This window comes from Coloeus monedula (assembly GCF_965178545.1).
Source record: "Coloeus monedula genome assembly, chromosome: 29".
NCBI lineage: Eukaryota > Metazoa > Chordata > Aves > Passeriformes > Corvidae > Coloeus > Coloeus monedula.
Window position 1 is genome coordinate 729,670 of NC_138809.1, and position 16,653 is coordinate 746,322.

General features: G+C 67.8%; 2 protein-coding genes across 5 annotated transcripts; both read left to right on the forward strand.

The window, feature by feature from the left end:
- The first annotated feature begins 1,967 nt into the window (after positions 1-1,967).
- ADAM15 (ADAM metallopeptidase domain 15) lies at positions 1,968-9,374 on the forward strand. Of its 4 annotated transcripts, XM_082298772.1 has the most exons (25): positions 1,968-2,119; positions 2,909-3,012; positions 3,597-3,673; positions 3,940-4,018; positions 4,125-4,201; positions 4,293-4,455; positions 4,529-4,591; positions 4,672-4,740; positions 4,839-5,008; positions 5,084-5,168; positions 5,236-5,384; positions 5,464-5,641; positions 5,791-5,883; positions 5,989-6,184; positions 6,261-6,369; positions 6,442-6,592; positions 6,659-6,736; positions 6,819-6,930; positions 7,024-7,162; positions 7,795-7,848; positions 8,104-8,212; positions 8,489-8,557; positions 8,745-8,816; positions 8,924-9,045; positions 9,322-9,374. In XM_082298772.1, the coding sequence occupies exons 1-25, from the start codon at positions 2,047-2,049 to the stop codon at positions 9,347-9,349; spliced, it is 2,619 nt and encodes an 872-aa protein (XP_082154898.1). In that variant the 5' UTR covers positions 1,968-2,046; the 3' UTR covers positions 9,350-9,374. The 4 variants fall into 4 exon arrangements, with proteins under 4 accessions (XP_082154898.1, XP_082154899.1, XP_082154900.1 ...); XM_082298773.1 differs by lacking the exon at positions 7,795-7,848; XM_082298774.1 differs by lacking the exons at positions 7,795-7,848; positions 8,489-8,557.
- Positions 9,375-11,595: 2,221 nt separating this feature from the next.
- EFNA4 (ephrin A4) lies at positions 11,596-15,267 on the forward strand (the record flags this gene model as incomplete). Its single annotated transcript, XM_082298804.1, has 5 exons — positions 11,596-11,702; positions 13,843-14,135; positions 14,831-14,899; positions 15,046-15,105; positions 15,179-15,267. 5 exons carry the CDS (start codon positions 11,596-11,598, stop codon positions 15,265-15,267), a joined length of 618 nt encoding a protein of 205 aa, XP_082154930.1.
- Positions 15,268-16,653: the final 1,386 nt, after the last annotated feature.

Below are 16,653 nucleotides of genomic sequence, written 5' to 3' on the forward strand. Positions count from 1 at the left end.
GAGCCAGCATCCCCTGGCACCCCCAGCTCCCAGCACATGACCCACGGCTGCTCACTGGTGAAGAAGTGTGGCAGTGCCAGCAGCACAATCATCCGCGTCTTCATGGAGAAGGCCATGCCCAGCCCCAGCCCCGCGCCCAGCATGACGGTGACGCTCAGGCAGTACCAGATGTTGTGGCCCTGCACCAGCAGCACCAGAGCCCCATAAATGGTGGCAAGAACCAGGCCCAGCGTGAGGCCACCGATGCTGCGGGCGAACTCCTGGGCCTTGGTCAGCTCCTCTGGCCCGCACTTGGCCGCAGGCCGCGGGGCCCGGTTCTTGCGCCGGCCCCTGTGGCCCCGCAGGGCTCTGCCCAACCATGAGACCAGCCCCATGCTGAGGTGCTGCTGCTCCCTCCGGCTCTCTCTCTCCGTGGGATGGCAGCAGACTGAGTGAGCAGTTTCCAACGTGCTGCTTGCAGGGCTCCCACCGTTGTCAGCTCCTGCGTGACAGTTTCCGTTGCCTTCAGAACACTTCAGCAGTTTCAGTTGCACTCTGTCGCGGTGGGTGCTGCTTGCCCTGGGGTCCATCTTCCAAACAGAGAAATTCTGTGTAATTACGTGTCAGTAATTGCAGCTTTAATAAGCCTCAACACCTGTAGAGAGAAGAAACTTGGGGCAATACATCAGTGGGAACTGGAGCCCTCGGAACACTGAACACACGGACCAAGGACACTCAGCCACACAACCACGAGATGGACAGGAACAAACAAGGCTGACCATCAGTCAAAAGGGCAAAGTGGGTAATTGCTGCAAGGGAAGATCTCGACCACCGAGTCAAGAAACCCACTGACCCAAAAGAAGAAAACTCAGCATGCAGCCTAGGTAGCATGAGAAGCGAGAGAATCCTTTAACCAATAGAAGAGAAAATACTAATTACTACTAATAAATGAGGAGCTGTGTACCTTGCAGACCATGAATGTTTAGTACTTGTTTGCTAAAGTGTAGAAATAGCGAACAGTTTGCTCACTGGGGGTTGTGTTGGGGATTGACCCCCGGCAAAGAACTGGAAATAAATCAAATCCCTCAGCTCTGGGTGGGACTGGCCTCTTGCACACCAGGGGAAGGAACCCATTTCAGGACAACATTTTGGTGACCCAGATGGGAGGGCCATAAAGCCTTGCTTGGATGATCTTCCTGCACCCAGTAATGGAGAATAGGATCAAGCAGGACTCTTGTGGTGCCTCGGGCTGCGAGCGGCGCTGGAGGGGGGTGGGAGCTCGTGTCCTGCTCGTGGTCCCACAGCTCCCAGCCCCTCCAGGACAGCAGCAAGGAGGAGGCCCCGTGGGCAGTGAAGGCTGCAACCCCCATGCATGGCGTGAAGTGGGGTCTGTGGGGTGCATCTGCCAGGGGGTTGGAAGGGGGTGGAGGGGAGATGGAAGTGGGGGATCTTCCGTGTGTGGGCAGGTGAGGTGGGGCTGTGTGGTGTCTGGGTAATGAGGGTGGGGGTCTCTCCTGTCTGGGATGATGAAGGTGGGGGTCTCCGTTGCACGAGGAGATAAAGACAGGGGTGTCTGGCATACGGGATGGTGATGGTGGGGTGTCTCTCTGCTGTGATGTGGGGGTCTCTGCTGCCCTGGGGGATGGAGGCAGGGGTTGGTGAAGGTGGAGCTCTTCAGTTACAAGACGATGAAGGAGGGGTCTCCAGAGCACGAGATTGTGAAGGTGGGTGCCTCTGCTCTCCTGGGAGGTGAAGGTGGGGGTCTCCACTCTAGGGGGTGATGAAGGCAGGGCTCTCGGGATGGAGAGGGGTCCCGCCCGCAGCACCGCTGCGTTCTCAGCCGCGCTACCCCGGCCAACACCAGCCCCTCCCGGCGCACACGGAGCCGCCCCCGCCCCGCCCCGGCCTGGGCGGTGCCGGAGGAGCGGAACGGGGCGACGGGGCCGGGAGGGAAGTTCCGCCCCCGGGCCGGGCCGGGCGGGGTCGGTGCCGGTGCCGGTGCCGGGGCCATGCGCGACGGGAGCCGGCGGGGGCGGCCGCGGCGGGGCAGCGCGGCCCGGGGGGGGCATGGGGGCGATGGGGCCGCGGCTGCTCCTCGCCGCGGGGCTGCTGCTCGCCGCCGGCACCGGGAGCGCTGCAGGTGAGCGGGAAACTGGGGTCTCGGGTGAGGGGGTCGGTGGGGACCGCGGCTCGCCCCCGGTCAGGGCACCGCGGGGATACCCACGGGGAGCGGCCGGGGAGGACCGGGATGGGATCGGGAGTCGTAGCCCCTCTGGAAGCTCGTTGTCCCCTCCCCAGGATGTCCGGTGTGTCCTCCCGGTACGGTCGGTGCGCTCCCCGGGACGCGCGGGGACCCCTCCCCGGGACGCTCGGGGATCCCTTCCCGGGACCGCGGTTCTGTCCAGCTGCCGGGACCCGGCGCTCCCCGGGCTGGTGGGGCCGTGGGGAGCGGAGTCTGCGTGCCCCCTCCAAACCCCCTCCGGCATCCCCCGGGCCCTGGGCGGGCTGGGGTTCCCCAAAAGCTGGCGGGAGAGGGAGGGGGACTCTGAGTCAGCCAAGCCGGGCTCCTAGCCCTGCCCAGTCTCTGTGCTGGTTGTACTGGGCAGCCGGCCGAGGTGATGCAAGGCTTGGCCGAGGAGCCCATCTCGTCCTCCTGCACCCCCCAAACAGGGGGATCCCCCACAGGCTCTGCCGGGAGCCGTGCCCTTGGCTGCTGTGAGGTGAATGTGGGGGTCCCTGTTACTGCTTCCCACCACAAACCCCTGCCCTGGTGGGCTGCAGTGGGTGACAGCAGGGGTCCGCAATGCGATGGGTGACCAGGAGGGTCCAGGGTGCAGACTGCGGGGTCTGGGATGTGATGGGTGACCGTGGGGGTTTGGGATGTGATGAGTGACGCGGTGGTGACACGGCGGCCCCGGGCCCTGTGCAGGTGACAGCTCGCAGCAGCACAGTGAAGAATTAGGACACTCCTGGTCTGTGACCCCGCGGGTCCTGTGGGATAACCGGACACTCAGCTTAGCAGAAGCGACCCAGGTGAGCCCCCGCCCACATCCCTGGCGTCCCCCACACTCGTGACAATGTCTTGGGGGCTGCCTGCACCCTGCCACCTTCCCCTGCCCGCTTTTCAGTGCAGGACATGCGGTGTCCTGGCTCCACATCCTCGGGGGTCCCAGCACCCAGAACCCCTGGCGTCCCAGAAGCAGTGGGGAGGGGAACCCTCAACAAATCCCCCTTCCTCTCCTGATGCTGGGAGGGACCTTTCTGGGTCGGGGTATCCACCCCGCGCCCCTCCCGGCGGGGGCGGAAGGGCCCAGCCCACCCCGCGGCCGCTGGGAGTCTCTCCAGTGTTTCCGCCGCGCTGCACCGGGCAGGAAGCGCGGGGGGAACGGGGTGGGGGCGCAGCTTCGTCCACCCCCCCTTTCCCCGACACAATGAGCCCGGGAGGGAGGGACGCTTCCTGCGGGGTGGGCAGGGCATCCCTTCCGACCTCTCCCTCCGGGCACGCGCCAGGGCCACGCGGGTCCCCGGCCGCCACACGGGTCACGGCGCTCCTGAGGGGACGTGGGGATGGGACAGCTTGGGATAGGGGGTACCCCTTTAACCGCGGCCTGTGGCAGGGGGGATTCCCCGCCCGTCTGAGAGTCCTGCTGGAGCTTGAGGGGGTGCGGCTGGTGCTGGAGCTGGAGCAAAACTGGTGAGTCTGTGGTTCCGGGGACGGCAGCAGGGAGTGGGATGGAGGTCCTGGACCCTTCTGGGACCCTGGGGCTCTGTCTGTATCCATGGTGCACTTAGAGTGGGGCTCCCTTATTCCCTGTCTCCATCCATGGCACAGGCGGGGTGGGGGCCCCAGGATGCACCCACAGCAGGGTGGGAGGTGGTGGGTCCTCTGTTTCTGCTGGGGTGTGCTCAGGGCAGGGTGAGCTGGGGATCCCTGCTGTGGGTGACACGAGTCTCTGGCAGGGAGCTGGTGCAGGGCACCGGGGCGCTGCTCTATTACCTGCCCGATGGCACACGGGTGATCCAGGAGCCCAGCAAGCAGGTATGGCCTGGGGCACAGCTGTCACCTGTGGTGTCCCCAAGCTATCCCTGTTCCCCAGGGGGACCCCAGCTTGTGGCTGGATCCTGAGCCTCCTTCTCTGCTGCAGGAGCACTGCTGCTACCAGGGGACAGTGCAGGGCTTCCCTGGCTCCTGGGCCAACCTCTGTGCATGTGCTGGAGTCAGGTGAGCCCCGAGGGCAGTGGTCCATGAGCCCACTCCCACTGTGCTGGTGATGGGACGGGCTCCATATCCCAGCTGCTCTGTCCTTCCCCAGCGGCCACCTCTGGCTGTCGGAGACCAGGAGCTACGCGCTGGAGCCGGACACCAGCAGCCCATCAGGGCAACACGTGGCGTCCCGTCTGCGGGTGGAGCCACAGAGCTGCGGGCAGGGCCCTCACCCTGGGGCAGAGGCAACAGAGCCCCTCTGGCCACAGCGGGTAAGGTCACTCAGGGGTCTTGCCCCACAGAGAGTGTTCCCATATCAGCACTCTGATCCCCCTCTGCCCCCAGGGCAAGCGGGCAGCGGCAGAGCAGCGCTTTGTGGAGCTGGTGATGGTGGTGGACCACGCTGCGGTGAGTGCTGGGCAGTGTCCCCAGAACAGGGGCTGCCCTTTCCCCAGCCACCCCTCTGACCCCCCTCCCTGTTTTCCCAGTTCCAGAATTACCCCACCCTACAGCGTGTTCACACCCGGACCCTGGAAATCGCCAACCAGGTGGATGTGGTGAGTGACCATCGGGTCTGTCCGTCCCAGCCCAGTGCCCGGCTGTGCCCTTGCCGCTGCAGTGTTGGGGGGGCTCTGACTCCTCTGTGCCCCCCCAGTTCTTCCGCCCGCTGGGAGTGCGGGTGGCCCTGCTGGCGGTGGAGGTCTGGAGCGAGGGTGACAAGATCGCGGTGGGCAGCAGTGCCCGGGCAGTGCTGGAGCGGTTCCTGCGCTGGCGCCAGGAGGAGCTGCTGCCCCGGCTGCCCCACGACAATGCCCAGCTCCTGACGTGAGTGGGGGACAGGGTGGGGACAGAGGGACAAGGCCACAGCAGCTCCCCCAACCCCCTGTGCTCTCTCCCCAGGGGTGCCCACTTTGATGATGTCTCAGTGGGGATGTCCACTCAAGCCTCCATGTGTTCCCCCTCACGCTCCGGGGGGGTCAGCATGGTCAGTACCTCTGTCCCCTCACCCCATTCTCCCACCACCTGCCCTCCCTGACCCTACTGTCCTACAGGACCACTCCGTCAGTGTCCTTGTCATCGCCTCCACCGTGGCCCATCAGCTGGGGCACAACCTGGGCATGCGCCACGACAGCAGCGGGCGCCTCTGCCACTGCAGTGACCTCCAGCACGACCGCGGCTGCATCATGGCACCGCCTACGGGGTGAGGGCAGTGGGCAGGCCTTCAGGGGGCCGGGGCCAAACCCCTTCCCCACCTCACAGGCCCCTTCCTGGCTTTGCAGGTTGACACCTGGCTTGAGCTTCAGCAACTGCAGCCGGCAGGACCTGGAGCGCAGCCTGCAGCAGGGCCAGGGCTGGTGCCTCTCCAACGTCCCCAAGCCCCAGCTCCTGACTGGGAGTCCCACCTGTGGGAACCACTTCGTGGAGCTGGGCGAGGAATGCGACTGTGGCCTCAGTGTGGTACGGGGAGCTCTGGGCAGGCCTAAAGCCCCAAAGCCACCCCCTTTCTCCGTGGCTCTGCCGAGGGGTGCCTGGGGCTGGCAAGGTGGTTTCCAGTGCCCAGTGCTGGGTGCTGGTGGCGCCCGCTGACTGCAGCCCCCCCAACACAGGAGTGCTCCGATCCTTGCTGCAACAGCAGCTCCTGCCAGCTGATGCCAGGGGCCGTGTGTGCTACCGAGGACACCTGCTGCCAGGACTGCCAGGTGCGTGGGGATGGGCACCCATGCCGTGGGCACACCCCGTGGTGGGCGGGTCCCCATTTATCTGACCATTTATCACCCCGTTTATCTGACCACGTCCCCCCACAGCTGCGCCGTGCTGGACACGTGTGTCGGGAGCGGCTGGGCGAGTGTGACCTGCCCGAGTTCTGTGACGGGGTCTCGCCGCGCTGCCCCCCTGACACGTTCCTGCAGGACGGGCAGCCCTGCGCCGGCGGGCGGGCGCGCTGCTACAGCGGCGCCTGTGCCACCTACGAGGGGCAGTGCCAGCAGCTGCTGGGGCCAGGTACAGCAGGGCCGGGGTGGGGTGCTGGTAGGGATCCCATAGGTAGGGATGCTGAGGGTCTCTGCCCCCACTGCAGGTGCCAGTCCTGTCTCCAGCTCCTGCATGACCACCCTGAACACAAGAGGAGATGAGCATGGGCACTGCGGGCAGCTCCCCAACGGCTCCTATGTCACCTGCGGCCAGCAGTGAGTGATGTCCCCATCCTTCTCCATGTCCCCCTTGCCGTGCCCCCTGCCCTGACCCCACTGTCCCTGCAGGGACACCAGCTGTGGGATGCTGCAGTGCCAGCGCGGCAGCACCCGTGGGGACAGACCGGAAGGGTCCTGCCAGGGGACGCCCCTGCCCGGGGACGAGGATGTGACCGATGCGGCCATGGTGCTGCCCGGCACCACCTGTGGCCCTGGGAAGGTGAGCAGTGGGGCAACAGGGAAGGGAGCGGGGGCTCTCACAGTGCTGACACCCCATCCCCCACAGATGTGCCTCCAGCACCGGTGCCAGGACATCTCCGTGCTGGGTGACCAGCAGTGCCAGAACAACTGCCATGGGCACGGGGTGAGTGCGGGGCTGGGGAGCGGGCGCTGGCAGTGGGGACCTGCTCCTCAGGGGCTGAGCTCGGCCGGTGTCACCCACGCAGGTGTGCAACAACCACGGGCACTGCCACTGTGAGCGGGGCTGGGCCCCCCCAACCTGCGACAGCCCCGGCGTGGGGGGCAGCCAGGACAGCGGCCCTGCCGGCCTCGAGCGAGGTGAGGGCCAAGGCGAGCACAGAGAATGGGGCTTTGTGCGGGTGTCGGGGGGGTGATGGGCACGGCGGGGGCTGACGTGCTGCTTTCCCGCAGGGGGAAGCGCCCTGCCCACGGCCCTGCTGTTGAGCGCGCTGCTGGGGCTGGCGCTGGCGCTGGGGCTGTGCCGCGCCCGCCGCGCCGGCCTGCACAAGCACCTCTGCCAGCTTGGCAAGGGCACCTCCTGCCAGTACAGGTACCGGGGACAAGGGGGCATGTGGGGGGCACGTGGGTGTTGTCACGCTTGCCTCTGCATGAGTGTGCCGAGGTACACGGGTGGCACATGGGTGCCACGCTCACCTCTGCATGTGTGTGCTGTGACACACAGGTGCCATGCTCACCTCTACATGCGTGTGCTGTGACGTGCAGGTGGCACACACCCCTCTGCATGTGTGCCATGTCATGCAGATGGCACGCTCGCGTCTGCATGTGTGTGTGTCAAGGCACACAGGTGGCGCACACCCCTCTGCATGTGTGCGCCGTGGCGCATGAGTGGCATGCTCATCTCTGCTCACGTGTGCTGTGACGCACAGGTGGCACACGCAGCTCTGCATGCGTGTGCTGTGGCAGGCACCAGAGCCACCTGCGTGTGAGCACACGTGTGTGTGTAGCAGTGGGGTGCGTGTGCGCACACACACACCCACACATGTCCCCCGTGGTGGCCGCCCGAGCGCTGTGCACGCGTGTCCCCGCAGAGTGACCATCCGTGTGCACGTGTGTCCCCAGCACAGGTCACGGCCCCATCCTGCACCGCCGCCCCACGTCCCCGCGGCTCCTCCCGCCGCTGCCCCCCAGCCCCAGCTGAGCCCCCCACTCTTCTCCCCACAGTGCTGAGACCCGGGTGCGGTTCCTGGGTCCCGGAGCCGCAGACGGCTGGAGCGGGTAACGTCACCGCCGGCGCCCGGGCGTGGGGCTGTCCCCGAGCTGTCCTGCTTCGCAAGGCCTCCGGTGCTGCGCTCTTCCCCTGGCAGTGCCCGTGGGGTGTGGGGCAGCCCCGGGGTGCGGGGTGTCGCATCTTCCAGCGCCAAGGGGTTCGTTTCTCTTGGGCTTCTGCTGGTGTCGGTGTCGCTCGGTTGCCGTGTGGGGCCCCCCGAGTGCCCGGAGCGAGCAGGGTCTCATCCTGCCTCTTCCCTGCAGGATCTCACAGCCAGAGACCCGCTCGGGCAGCAACCAAGGTCCCCCTGCGCGTCCCCGGCCCCCGCAGTGGCATCAGGCCACGGAGCTGCAGGTCATGCACGGCAGCAAGGTGAGGATGGGGGTGCTGGGGGCAGTGGTGCCGAGTTCGCTCTGGTTCTGGGTGCCAGCTCAGCAGAGCATCCCACGTGTGGGATCCCACTCCTTGGCACCCGGAGCAGCCTGGCACGGCCACTTGGCACGACCGGCCACTCACTGGGATTGGTGCCCGTCCCAGCCAGGGCTGGGCCCCAGAGCTGTGCACTGAGGGGGGGTCTCTGTCTCTGCCTGGCGGGAGGGGGGTCTCCGCATGCTGCATGGCTTGTCCCCCCTCTCCCTCTCTCCGCAGCCGGCTGCCCTCGGCTCGGCCCGGCCTGATCCGCCCTCCCGGCCTCTCCCGCCGGACCCTGTGCCCAAGGTAACGCCCAGGCAGGGTGGGGGGTCCCTCAGCCCACCCTGGACCCGCTGCATGTCTGGCTGCGCTCCAGCTCTCGGGGACTTCTGTGACACGGGTGTCCCCAAAACCCCTCCTGCCCAGCGGGAGGCTGGTTCCCGTGCCCCCCACTGTCCCCCTGCTGTCTCACTGTCCCTCTCTCTCTGCCCAGGCCCCCCCCTCGGACAGGCCACCCCCCCCCACACGCCCGCTGCCTGCAGACCCGGTGCTGCTGAGCGCTCAGGTAACGGCAGCAGCACCTGCGTCTGGGGCAGGAGGCCAATTCCCACCCTCTGAGGCCATCGGAGGGTCGGCCCGTGACCCAGCCTTGACACCCCTGTCCCCTTGCAGCCCCCAGGTCCAGCCAAGCCCCCCCCACCACAGCGGCCGCTGCCCTCGGACCCCCCGGGCCCTTCGCTGCCCCGCAGCGAGACCCCCCCTGGGCACCCCTATGTCACCGTGATTCCTGCCAGGTGAGCAGGGGGGCACAGGACAGGGCTGGGAGGTCCAAGGGGGGTTTTTAGGGGCTGAGGGGGGCCTGTGGGGTGCCAGGATGGGGGCCTGCAGAGGCCAGAGGGGAGTGCAGGCTGGGGAGAGGGGGTAGCCAGGAGAAATGAGGGGCCAGAACCGGACGGGAGAAGAGAAAGGAGGGGGTTAGGGTGGGGATCCAGAGCAGGGGACGGGGGCAGCTGCAGGGGGAAGCTGTGCGGACCCCACCCTCACCCCATCGCCCCCCCTTCTCTCCCCAGGCCCGCCCCGGCCCCGCCAGAGGCCTGAGCCGCGGGCAGCGCTGGATCCGCGGGGAAGGCCGAGCCCCGCCGGGCCCCGCCATCCGCGTTTCCTCCCGCCACGTCAATAAAGGGGCTGTGAGCCGCCTCTACGCTGCCTCCGCCGCACCGGCACCGGGGCACCGCGACCGGCACCGGGGGGGAGCGGGGCGGAACTACAACTCCCGGCAGGCCCCGCGCCGGAAGGGGCTCCCGAACGCCTCCGCCCCCTGGCGGTGACTGCCCGCAGCTGCACCGGGGGGGGGCGGTGTCCCGAGGGGCCACGTGGGCACGGGGCGGGGCGAGGGGACACGGGGCGACACGGACATGGGCACGTGTGTGTGCAAGAGCTGCTCTAGGGGCACGGGGCTGCCGTGCGGATGGGCACACGCGTGTGCAAGAGCTGCCCTAGGGGTTTGTGTACACGCGTGCGCAAGAGCTGCCCGGTGGGCAGGGACGCGTGAGCAGGAGCTGCCACACGCAGGGGCACACGCGTGTGCAAGAGCTGCCTGGTGGGCAGTAACGTGTGCAGGGGCTTCTCTGTGTTCACAGGGCTTCCACGAGCATGGGCACAAAGGTGTGCAAGAGCTGTTCAGTCTGCGTGGGCACGTGGGTGTGGGTGTGGGGGAGTGTGTGTGTGTGTGTGTGCAAAAGCTGCCCTGTGTGCATGGACACACGAGTGTGGAGGGGCTGCCACAAACACGGACACGTGTGTGCAAGAGCTGCCCCGTGGGCTCAGGCACACTCGTGGGCAGAAGCTGTCACAAACATGGGCATACACATGTGCAGGAACTGCTTTCTGGGCTTGAAGATGCAGGGGAAGGAGCTGCCACACACGTGGGCACGTGTGCGTGCAAGAGCTGCCCTATGGGTTTGGACACACACGTGTGCAGGAGCTGTCCTATGTGCACGGGCAGGAGCTGCCACACACTTGGGTGCAGGAGCTGTTTTGTGGGCAGGGACATGTGTGTGCAAGCTGCCTGCTAGGCCACAGGTACTTGTGTGTGCAAGAGCTGCCCTGTGTACTCATCACATGCATGTGCAGGAGCTGCTCTGAGGACGGGGACCCACACCTGAACAGGAGCGGCCTCACACATGGGCATGCGTGTACAAGAGCTGCTCTGCGAGGGCACAGATGTGAGCAGGAACACGTGTGAGCCATCACACGCTTGGGCACACAAATGTGCAAGACCTGCCTGGTGGGCAGGGACATGGATGTGTGCAGAAGCTGCTCTGAACACACGAACACACGCGTGTGCAGGGGCTGCTCTGTGGGCAGGGATGTGTGTGAAAAGGGGCTGCCATGCGCATGGACACGTGCGTGTGCAAGACTGTTACACACACGGGCACACACATGGGCAGGAGCTGCTGCACACAGGGACACGTGCGTGTGCAAGAGCTGCCTGGTGGGCAGGGACAGAGATGTCACACGTGAACACGTGTGTCTACAGGAGCTGCTCTGAGGGCACACGCGTGTGCAAGAGCTGCCTGGTGGGCAGGGACAAACGTGGGCAGCAGCTGCCACAAACATGGGCACATGCATGTGCAAGAACTGGCCTGTGTGCGTGGTTACGCGTGTGCGAGAGCTGCCCCGTGTGCACGGACCGGTGTCCCCATCCCCGGGCCCCGCAGGGCCCAGCTGGTGTCGGTGCCGGTGGATGCTGATGCCCGACAAGGGTAGGGAGGTGGGCGCGGGGGGCAACCGCTGCTGCTGGCGCCGGTCCTGGGGCGGTGCCGGGCTGGGGTGGGGTTTGCCAGGGAACCGGATTGGGCCGGAGCTGCCGGTCCCAGGGGCGGTGCCGGTGGATGCCGGAGGTGTTGGTCGGTGCCGGTGCCAGGGATGCTGTTGCCGGGGTTGCTGATCCCAGGTGCCCGGGCAGTGTTGGTCCCGGTGCCGGTAGATATTCACAGTACCGGGTCGGTGTCGGACTGGGAGAGGTACCGGGGAGTTGCCAGGGATACCGGTCCCGGTGGATGTTGGCGATACCAGGAGGTGCCGGACTGGGGCGTGGCTGCCGGTGCCGGTCCTGGTGTCGCTGGATGCCGCCGGTACCGGCCGGTGGGGAGTTACCGGTCTCGATGCCGGTGCCGGTGGGTGCCGGTGCCGCCCGCCAAGGGTTAATGGCACTCGGTGAAGTTGCCGGGCGGCGGCGCGGCGGGATTGGCCCGAAGTTGTCGGGGCGGGCCGGGCCGTGCCGAGCCTCGCCGGGCCGCCCCGCCCGCCGCCCCCCGCCGCCCCCCGCCGCCGGCGGAGCCATGCGCCCCGCGCCGCTGCTCGGGCTCCTGCTCTGGGCGCCGCTGCTCTGGGCGCCGCCGGTGCGCGGCTTCCGCCACGGCGTCCACTGGAACGGCAGCAACCCCAGGTACCGCCGCCGCCCCCGCCGGCCCCGCCGCCTTTGTACGCCCCGGGCCCGCCGAGCCCCGGGCCCCGCCAAGCCCCGGGCCCGCGCCGCCGCGACGGGACGGGACGGGACGGGACGGGACGGGACGGGAGGGGCGGCGGGCGGTGGGCTCCGGGGGGGCGGGGCTGCCGGGCACCGAGCCACCGGGCGCCCATGGGCGAGACTGAGACGGGGAGCACCTCCCGGTGGGACCGAGCCTCCGGGCATCCCCGACAGCACCGAGCTCCCAGGTAGTGCTGAGCAGGCGAGCGTCCCCCGGTGTGCCGAGTCCCCGGGCATCCCCACCGGCACCGAGCCCCGGGTGGTACCTCCCGATGGTACCGAGCCCCGGTGGTACCGAGCCACCGGGCAGCCCTGGGCGTTGTCGAGCGGGTGAGAACCCCTGGGGGTGCTGAGCTCTGAGGAGCACCGAGCCACCGGGCACCCCCAGTAGCACCGAGGCCCGGGCGGCAGAGCGGTGAGTGCCCCAGCTGGTACCGAGCCCCGGGTGCCCATGGGGGGCACTGAACCGCTGAGCACCCCCAGTGATACCGAGTCACTGGGCATCCCTGGGTGCCACCGGGACAGCGAGCACACCTGGGTGGTGCTTAGCCCCAGGCACTGCTGGTGGCACTGAGCCCCGGGTGGAATCCAACACGTGAGTCTCCCTCAATGACACCAAGCTCTGGGTGTTCCCACGCCAGTGGGCAGCCCTAGTGGCACCAAGCCAGTGGGCACTCCTGGTGGCACCAAGCCCCTGGTGGCACCAAGCTGGTGGGCAATCCTGGTGCTGCCAATTTCCTGGAGGTACCCACCTGTGCTGAGCCTGAATGCCCTTGGTAGCACTGAACTCTGGGCATCCTCTGGTGGCATCAAGCTGGTGGGTGGCACTCTCGGGGCTGTGGGTTCCCATGGCGGGTGTCCCCTCTGGTGGAGGCTACTCCAGCCCACACCCTGCCATTGGTGTTGCTTATGAGCTTTGCCGTCACCAGCGGGCCGGGGACTGGCTCCATCCCTCTTCCCAACCTCCTCCATTTTAGGTATTTCCCAGCTCAGGGCTGCTCAGGGAGCAGGGGGCAGGGTCAGGATCCTGGGGCCTCCCCCCTGGAGGTCCTGTGCTCTGGGCCTGCTGGACTGGGGCAGACGGGCACAGGATGGGCAGGGGGTACAGGTGCTGCCTTGCTCCCCTCCTGCGGATGGGAAAGGTGGGACCCCCCTACCCATGGGTGCCCCAGGAAAAGGGACTCTGTGTGCCCCTCTGCTGGGTCAGGCAGGGCCCCGTCCCCCCAGCCCTTGGCCCTGCCCAGGCCCGTCCCAGCCAGCGTCGCCCGTGGGATGCTCTGAGTCAGCAGGAGTATGTGCTCCATCCTGCCCTCAAGGAGCCCCCAGCCTGAGTGGGGGGTCAGGGGCTCAAGCCCCCCGCCCTTGCCAGCGCTGCCATCCTGCTGATGAATGTTCTGGTCTCTGCCGGGACTCTGCACCGTCTGTGGACACCGGCTGCACTGGGGCCAGCATGGGGGCTGAGGTCTCCCTGCCAGCCCCTCTTTCCCATCGTCCGACCCAGACGCTCAGGACCCAGCATGTGCACACGCGTGTGCATGTTCTTGTGTGTGCACGTGTGTGCACGTGTGTGTGCCCGCACGGCTGCTCCACCCTGGCCTGGCCGCACTTGCTGTCGGCACAACCATGAGGTCATGGCATCCCCGCTGCTGTGCCTGTACCTGGGCTGGGCCCCATCCCCTGCCCGCCCCGCCACCGAAGCCCATGCCGTGCTTCCTGCCCCGGCTGCCACCCCCTGCCAGCACCGTGCCGGGGCGGGAGCGTCCCGCCGCACGGCCCCCCCACCAGCGTGTCATGTCCGATCAGCGGCGAGGCGGGTGCCTGGGGCGAGGGGCTTTGTGCCTGGGCAGCGTGGCTGTACCACCCCCCCCGGCCGCGGTGGCCGAGCCCATTCAGCTCCAGCGGCCTGCGGCTAATCTGAGCTGATGCCTGGCTGCGTGGCGCTGGCGGTGTCCGGTCGGTGGTTTAGGGAAAAGCCCGGCTCCCTGCTCCGCTGGGGCAGGAGGCAGCAGGGTACCCCTCCCAGCGGACCCCCAGCTTCCCGGCTCGTCCTGCCCGGCAGGTTCCTGCGGGACGACTACTCCATCCAGGTGGCCATCAATGACTACCTGGACATCTACTGCCCGCACTACGAGGGTGCGGTGCCCGCCGGCCGGGCAGAGACCTTCACGCTCTTCATGGTGGACCGGGAGGGCTATCGCGGCTGCTACGAGACCCCCGGCGCCTTCAAGCGCTGGGAGTGCAACCGGCCCCGGGCGCCCTTCGGGCCCGTCCGCTTCTCTGAGAAGATCCAGCGTTTCACCCCTTTCTCACTCGGCTTCGAGTTCCAGCCGGGGGAGACCTACTACTACATCTGTGAGTCCCCTCGGGGTGCCGCGGGGGCTGCACTGCGGCCGCAGCACGCTGAGGACCTGGGTGCAGTCCCCGGGGTCAGAACATGTCAGGAGTCTTGAGTGCAGCTCCCCAGGGTTGGGTCTCACCAGGGTCCCCACGGAAGCGAGTTTAGGGCACATGGGGGGGTCAGGGTACATCCAGGATGTCAGTGAGGTTAAGGGGAACACGGGGGTTCTGGATGATGCCAGGGTTGAGGTGCAGGGGGCTCTGGATGTCCCAAGGGTGGGGGCACAAAGGGATAGGGATGCAGTGGGTGTCTGGATGCCCTGGGGTGGGGGATTCATTGGGGGTGTGGCGTGCCGAGGGGTTTTGGATGCCCCTGGAGGGGGGCACAAATGGATCGGGGTTAAAGGGGTTTCTGGATGCCCCTCTGGAGGGGGGTACAAGGGCTCAGGGTGCACGGGTGGGGTCTGGATGCCCTGGCGTGGGGGGTGCACGGGGAGGTGGGGTGAAGGGGGTGTCCGGATGCCCCAGGGTGGTGCTCGAGGGGTCGGGGTGCCCCCGGTTCGGGGTGCGGGGTGGGCTCTGGGCGCTCCGGGGTGGGGGCGCCGTCCCCGCGTTCCGCCGGGAGGGGGCGCCCCCGGCCCGCGCTGAGCCGCCGTCGGGGGTCCCGGGGGGGCCGCGCCGGACGGTCCCCGCTGACCCCCCCTGCCCAGCCGTCCCCAGCCCCGAGAGCGCCGGGCGATGCCTGAAGCTGCGCGTCACCGTCTGCTGCCGAGGCACCAGTGAGTCCGGCTGGGGGGGCTGTGCCCCAAAGCTTGGGGGCTCCCCAAGGGGCAGACCATTCCCCACTGGGGGGTACCGGAGCCTCGGGGGCGGCTCCAGGTAACCCAGGGGAGCCGATCCCTGACAACCGTGGGGTTTTTTTCAGCGCCAGAGCCGGTGACAGAGGTGCCCAATTCGCAGCCCCGAGGGCGCGGGGGCCCCGAGGGTGAGTATGGGGGGGCGGGGGAGCTGGGAGGCCGGGGACCGGCTCGCACTGACCACTGCTTCTGCCCTGGCAGATGTGGTGCCTGCCCGGGGCACCGCGGTCCCATCACAGCCCTGCACCCCGTGCCTGGCGCTCGTGCTCCTGGCCCTGCTCTGGATCTGACCCCGGCGCTGCCCGTGGCGGGGGGATGGGCTCCTCTGCCCCAACGCCGCTTCCAGACTCTTCCTCACAGCCACCCCCCCCAAGCCCGTGGGGCAGCCCCAGGCCATGACCCACCTGCCGGACCTCCGCAAAGCCGAGCTGAGCCGGGAGCTCCGGGCTGGAAGGTGAGGGGTAGCGGGGGCTCCGGGGCGGTGGGTGAGCACCCGCCCGCTGCCCTGAAGCATCCCTGGCCGGGGCTCTCTCTCTCCCAGGGCCATCGCTTGCCACCGGCATCGCCGCACGTCGGGATCGCCACGAGTCAGCATCGCCGCACGCTGGGATTGCCGCACCCTGGCACTGCCCCGCCGGCCACCTGCCCCGGTGCTGGGGTCCCCTCAGCGAACGCCTGCTCTGCCCCACGGCCATCACCTCATCTCGTGCCTTTCCCCACGGACCCCCCGCCCCTGGGGCCCAGGGACCCCCAACCCCGGAGCGGGGCAGCAGCTCCGATGGTGGCATCCGCCGCTGCCGTGTCCTCCTCCGGTGAGGACACGCTGATCTGTCTTCTGGGAAGACGCTTTCCTCCGTGCCCTCAGTTTGGTTTTAACCCCTGGTAGTGACTGAGCAATACAGTATTTGCAAGATCGCTGCGCCCCGGCTGTGCGGCCCCCCCCACCGTCCCCCTGCCCGTGCCCCCCATCCCCGCACCGGTGCCAGGGCGGCTCCTCCAGGAGGGTCCCTGCCCCTCGCTCCCTGCACAGCCTTTATGGCCAAGGGCTTAATTGCAGCAGTTTGATATTGAGTCATCAGCTCCTGTCACCGGAGAGCTTTAATTACAGACGAGCTGCTGGTAATTAACACCTGGTGGTGGGATGAGCACTGGGACAGGGGGTGAGGGGGCAATCGACTTGGGGGTCACTGACCCAAGGCCCCCAGCCAGGCACCCTGGTCCCTCTTGCCACCCTTGGGTGTGGTTGGGGTGTCCTCAGAGCAGCCACTCCCTGTCCATCTCTCCGTCTGCACCCCTGACGTGGGGGGCTGTGGGGAGCTTCAGGGTTCCCCCTTCCCAACCAGGCACCCAGGCTGCTGCGGGGGCCGATCCCATGGCACCACCGAATCCCTGTCAGTCGTGGCTCCGGCGCAGCCACGTGCCCCAGGCTTGCCAACTGGCAGGAGAGTTCCCTGAGGCTCTTGGTCCCCTATCCCACGAGTGCAGCCCCCCACTTGTCCTCCTGGGGGGCTCAAGAGGTGCCCAACTCCCCCCGGCGCTGCGCGCAGCAGGGCCCCCCAGCCCCTCGCCGCGCAGGCGTTGCCGGCCGCCTGCCGCAGTGGTGCCGGGCACGTCAGACAGGTTTTATGGCTTCTGGGAGAAAGAAGCTGCTTGGCAAGAGGCTGAGCGAAAGCATC

Coding starts and splice junctions, on each gene's coding strand:
- ADAM15 (XM_082298772.1), top strand. CDS start 2,047: ATGGGGGCGATGGGGCCGCGGCTGCTCCTCGCCGCGGGGCTGCTGCTC. Junction 6,737..6,818: donor ACAACTGCCATGGGCACGGG/GTGAGTGCGGGG, acceptor TCACCCACGCAG/GTGTGCAACAACCACGGGCA. Junction 8,213..8,488: donor AGGTCATGCACGGCAGCAAG/GTGAGGATGGGG, acceptor CTCTCTCCGCAG/CCGGCTGCCCTCGGCTCGGC.